This window comes from Hyaena hyaena, unplaced genomic scaffold, assembly GCF_003009895.1.
Source record: "Hyaena hyaena isolate Hyena2069 unplaced genomic scaffold, ASM300989v1 scaffold_421, whole genome shotgun sequence".
In the NCBI taxonomy this organism is placed as follows: Eukaryota; Metazoa; Chordata; class Mammalia; order Carnivora; family Hyaenidae; genus Hyaena; species Hyaena hyaena.
The window spans coordinates 838091-844090 of NW_024081057.1; the positions used below are offsets into that span (position 1 = coordinate 838091).

The following is a 6000-nucleotide window of genomic DNA, read 5'->3' on the forward strand; positions in this document are numbered from 1 at the left end:
CTATATACCAAAAGAATTTCAAGACTTTTGACATGGTTTTCCAAGTTTGGAAGGTGTTCTGCATCTTTATCGAAAACAACAAGTCTCTCTTTAAAAAAAATTTTTTTAAATGTTTATTCATATTTGAGACACAGAGAAAGACAGAGCGTGAGCAGGGGAGGGGCAGAGAGAGAGGGAGACACAGAATTTGAAGCAGGCTCCAGGCTCTGGCTGTCACAAGCCTGACTCAGGGCTCAAACCCTCGAACTGTGAGATCATGACCTGAGCCAAAGCCAGACGCTCAACCGACTGAGCCACCCAGGCACCCTCTAACAAGTCTTTCTTGATCAGACTATCCGATATGAATATCTCAGAAAGGAAATGGATTCACTTTTAAATTAAAGCTTTAAAGATACATTATTTTTCAATTATCAATTAATTCACAGAGAAATAAACTAGAATTTGATGGACAATGTATAAACTATATCCATAACCTCCCAGGTTTTCCCTTTGCTAAATTTAAAAATTACTGAATTAGACAATCTGGCAGCTAAAAGGTCAGACACAATAGGAAGACTGCGTGTAAAGCAAAGTCATGAATAGCCAATGTAATCACCTGAAGAATTCCCAAACCTCAACTCTTTATCCCCATGGACCACAGTATTGTTACATCTTCCTTAGGTGTGTATGTTTTATTTGAGGTCAGGTACAACAGAAAATCTACCAATCTACAATCATATTGCAAATCTCTGACAAGACCCAGATCTGAATCTATTGCATCTGAACTCATAGCTTTTTCTACCATATTTTGACGTCATTGTTCTCAGAAATATGAAGAAGCAATTTTGATTTTTCTACTCTGAATCAAACTTGGCCAACCCCCGTGTGAAATGACAAGAGTAGTGGACAGAAAAATCAGGAATCCTGGTATTTGATCCTGATTCAATAATCATAATTTTAGCCAAAATCATGCTGTTAATTTATTTGATATTTTACTTTAAGTGAACTTACATTTTAAAAAAATTAAACAACTTTATCTTTGCCCTAAATAATATCTGTGAAATTTGATGTTCGACACAATATTGATTTTTCTAATTTGTATAAAAATCCATACACGATAATGTATGCCCACTCATTTACCATCGAGTGATACATAAAACCACAGTTGGCAAAATATAAAAGTTGATTTTTTAGACCCTTCATAGCTCTACAACTCTAATATGCTAATTCAATTTCACAGTCTTGATATCACAAGAGCTAAGGTTTAAAATTATCATCTCATCAATTTCATAAGCAAAGTAATGAGCACTCCCCACCATTCCCCAGAATATCTTTTCCTCTATAGTCACAAAGTTGGCTACTTCCCTAATAACAGGATTCTCTTACTTTTACTTCAGGGTTTTTCCTTTAGATACAAAAACCATTTGGATTACTGAATTACTAACCAGAGTTAATCAAAACTATAACAACGCAAATCACTCAACGAAAGAAATATATGTGGTTTCACACTTTAATGAAGATCCAACAACTAAAATGGATTTGTTTCTGTTGATTTTAAACAGTCAACCCTCTTTCTCCAACACTTCCTGTCCCCGACTCTTCAATTTTCATTTTCCATTAATCTGTAGAACTCTTTAAAAGGACACTGGAGCCTCCTTATGAGAACTGAGTTATGTTGAAAAAGCGCGACACAAAAACATAGAAGTGTCACCAACTGGTGAACACTATTTTGGTAAAAATAATTTCACTTCTATCACTGTTTTTCTGAGATACCTGAACCAGCCAGATGCCATCTTTTGTGTCTTCTACAAGCTCATAGAAGTGCATTTCACCACTGAAATTGGTACTAGAAACAGATTCAGATGCTTCTTCTTCCTTGAGTGCAGAGTAGAGTTCACCTTCCATCAAGTCACCTGAAGAAAGAAAAAAATAACACTAGTAAGATTTCAAAAATCCCACATTCCCAACTTCAATGATTAATTCCATTATACACTGTTTAAAAATCATGTCATAGTACTTCCATTTTACTCTACAGAAGAGTAGAACCTGAATATACCCATTTAAGATTCAGTGAGTATGTCATAAGAACCTACTATGTGTCAGACAACAGTGAACAGACAAAAATCCATCTTCTCATGGAACTCACATGCTAGTGAGGTCATCACATAATTTATTAGGAAATTACCTTATTTCCTGGTAAGCCCAAAAAGCCATCACAGTATTATTTAGTTTTGTGTGTGACATGTCCAGGCTTCACATAATTTTTAAACAGTATGATTTACATACTTCGGACTTATAAGATTTAGAAATGGGTTACAGAATTTGCCATCAACACCTGCTTAAAACCTGTAAGTCTTGAAGGTTAGATACAAAAGATTACCTGTAAGAAAAAAAAAAACCCTCCATATTCATACTCAAATTTTCAGTGTAAATTGAGAGCTTATGTGATCAAATAAAAAGGAAAGCACTAATGTCAAATTATTCTAATTTTGTCTTAAATGTGAAAACAAGCACTGTATCATGCTAGCAGCAAAATCATTTACAACAAATACTTAAATTATAAACTTAAACTGCTATACGACGACTTCTCTGCTATAAAATGTGTGATCTGAGTTATATTTTTGGAGGCTGTGTGTATTCTTGAAATGATATGTGTGTTCCTTGTACAAAGTGACAAGTATTTTTAGGCCCAAAGGAAGCAACACTCAATATAAGTTAAAAGAAAGAAGTGTCATTAAATTTTTTTTAGCATGAGAAATGAGTTGGTTGTGGCAGTGAAGATACTTCTCATTTCTAAACCTAGAAAATTCATTTATTAGAGATCTACCTTACTCCATTTCCCATTCCCCGCCCCCATTGTACAAGTAACTTACCATAAGCCAGACAGTAAACAAGAGGTAAGAAAAAAACCCAATTTTATGTTTTCTCTAGAAGAAAGCATCACGTTTACATGTAAATATTATGTTTATATCACTACCCCAGTAGTGAGATACAAGTTTGATAACCCTTAACCTGCAAATATGTGAGTGCTCACCTCCTCTGGAGTTAGTATTCTTGTCTATCACACTACATGGCTACAGGGTACTAAATAAGGTGGGGGCGGGGGGGAATGCCTTGTTAAAGACATAGCAGACAGATAGACTTGAAACAACAAAAAAGATAACCATCAGTTTCAACTGCTTCCTACAGTAACCCAGAATCCCCTTCTCTAGTTACAGTACATTCCCCTTCCAGGGCGTTTACCTAAACAAAGATATATTTTCTTGAGGGGTGAAAAAAATTAACTATATATCTTACTTAATCCTGCTCCAAACTAACAGTTACAGACAATGCATTTTTCCTTAAAATGTTAAATAAATATTCACTTAGCACTATTTCAGTTCTATTTCTCAGCCCATTTAAGTTGATGCAGCAGTGTCTGTAACTTCTAAACGGAAAAAGTTTACATACAAGGCATAAGGATTTTTTTTAAACCCTGACAACAATATAAACAAAACAAGGTCGGCATTCACAAAAAATACTTTATTTTCACCAAACTTCAAGTATGAAAGCCAATACTGCACAGTCAGTCCACTTTCTCGATATTTAAACTCATGATTTAAAAGTTAAATCTTAGCCCTAAATGCCTCTTTGATATTAAACATTCCAATGATATTTTCCCCTCCTGTTATTATACTATTATTAGTTATTATCGTGACAAATACTGCTAACTACAGACAACGTTTTGAGGTACTCCTCATATCCTTATGAATTTCGACTGACAAATAATGCTTTACAGTTTGTCTGTAACCAGTCTGTCTGACAGTCCCTAATTTTAAGAAAATGGTTTTTTTAGTAAACAATATTAAGAAGCTGTACTTAAATCTGTTATTTAAAAAAAAAAGAACTTAAAAGGACACAGCAACAACCCTACAAATAATTTCAGCTCCCTTCTCAAGACTGGGGTTTACTTTTTTTTTTTTTTTTTTTTTGCAGAAAACCTGGACAGCTCTCGGAGTCGTCTGCTTATCCCAGGTACTGCCTCATTCCGAGGGACCCACCAGGCACGAGGAAGTACAAGTCGCCCCCTCCACCCCGTGGAGGGGGACCCTACGGGAGCCCGATACTCGCCTGACTTTTCCACCAGCTCCCGGACATCCTTCTTCTCGGGCAGCCCCGAGTACCCCAGCCCCCGGCACTCCAGAATGGTCTTCAGCTTCTTGAAGCTCAGCGCCACCGGATCCACCAGCTGGGTGGCAAAGATGCCAGTTTCATACCACACAATGGCCTCAAAAAACCTGGCCAGGACGAACAGGACCAGAAAATAGAGGAGCAGGAAAAACAGTTTCAGCCACATCTTCCCCTGCGTCTTCTCTCTTCTCAGAGAGCTCAGGAGACGAAAAAGAGGGGCGCGGAGCGGGGAAGTGGGTGCTCACGCCCGCTGGGGCGCGGGCACTGTCCCAGCGTGGTCCGGCCTCGCCGCCCTCACTGTCGCGCCATCGCCGGCCGGGGGATAAGGGGTTAGGCTATTTGTGCGAAGGGGGGGCGGTGAGGAAAAGACGGGGAGAGGCAGAAGCGCAGAGCCTCGCGCGGGGCCTTCCCGTCGAGAGGCGAGAGAAATAAGGGGGGGGGGGGAACACTAAAAAAACCTCATCAAACACCGAAAGGAGCGGGGCGCGGGTGGGCCCTCAGGGAACAAAACGACGGACGTTTCCCTCCCGCGGGGGGCTCTGACCGAGGTGGTGGGGTCGGCCTTCCAGCACCGTAATCGCAAGGAGGAGGGAGGAGGCCCCTCAAAATCATTCAGCTCCACAAAGGAAGGCTGGGCGGGAGGCCAGGGCCGGAGGGGCGGCGGGCCGGGGAGGCGGTTGGGCCGGTGGGCGGCGGCTGGTCAGGAGGGCGCGGCGCTCGGCTCCGCCAGGCCCCGGGCCCAGCTCGGGGAGGAGCGGCCGCCGCAGCGCCGCGCCCGACGCCCAGGCCCCAGGCCCCGCCGGCCGCCCAGGCTCCGTGAGAGGCGCGGTGGGCACGGCGGCGGCGGCTCCAGGTTCGCTCGGGCCGGCGGGCGGCGCTTTTTAGGCGGGCGGGCACCGCGGTCCGTCCCGGGAGGGGGCGTCGCGGTCTCTGCAGAGATATATGGGGCCCGCGGGCCGACGGTCCTGGAGAAAACCAAAAATAGGCCCCAGACGGTTCCCTGAGCAGCTCTGGGGCGGCTTCCTGGCCACGCAGCGCCCGCCCCGCTCAGATGGGCGGCGCGGGTCTCAGCCGCCGTCCCTGACGCCCCCGCCACCTCACGAGGCCGCGGCACTCGCCTCGGGAGCGGAGGATCAGCTGGGGCCGCAGCCCGAGCAGAGACATAACAACTGACGTCGGCGGCGGGGCGGGGCCTCAGGTGGCGGGGCGGGGCCCCGATGGATCCGTCGCCAGGCCGGCTTGCGGGCCAAGTGGGTGTGGGGGGAGGGGGCGGCCACACCAGGGACCCGGAAAGCTTTTGCCCCCAACAATTACCTCCCCGGTGTCTTCTCCACTTTCCTTTTGTCCTGTAGATGTTCAGTAAATGATTTTGGCTAAGGATTGGACTTTGGGCTGTCAATTTGTGTATTTTTCGTACAAATAGGGCAGTTAATGATCCTCTTAAAATCAGTAAAACTAGAGGAGTACGTTTATGCAAGGCCCCGGTGAATTGGGAAAATCTGGGCACTGATGTTTGCGGTGGTAGAAGGTGAAACCCAGAAAACAATGATTTATATCTCTAGGGAGACAATGTACTTTGCGCACCTCTCATGTTGGAGGAGATTTGGCAGAAACGGGAGTTAGAACTAGGCCCGCTTGTCCCGCCTGTTGCAATTTTTCATCCCCACTCTTCAATGTGTTAAAAACCGGGTATTGAGGTGGGTACTGAGTTCCCAGGACAAAGGTTGCTGCTTAGTGTTGATATGTCCCTGTGCAAAGTTTACATGTCTTTTGTTACCCTCCCTGAGTGTGGCCACTACTAGCAAGAGGAATGTATATAAAATGAGTAATGTGGGTGACTATGCACTATCA

The 6000-nt window shown here is 43.8% G+C and overlaps 1 protein-coding gene across 2 annotated transcripts in view; it reads right to left on the minus strand.

Annotated features, from left to right (window-relative positions):
* LOC120245535 (charged multivesicular body protein 3) overlaps nt 1-5303 on the minus strand; it is a 102784-nt gene extending 97481 nt beyond the window's left edge. The window contains exons 1-2 of one of the 2 annotated variants that reach the window (XM_039252622.1): nt 4090-5303; nt 1753-1892 (exon numbers count right to left, since the gene is read on the minus strand). In XM_039252622.1, the coding sequence (XP_039108553.1) occupies nt 1753-1892; nt 4090-4315 (366 nt within the window). In that variant the 5' untranslated portion in view covers nt 4316-5303. The remainder of the gene's footprint in view (nt 1-1752; nt 1893-4089) is intronic. The other variant, XM_039252618.1, reaches the window with a different exon arrangement.
* Between the last annotated feature and the right edge of the window lie 697 nt (nt 5304-6000).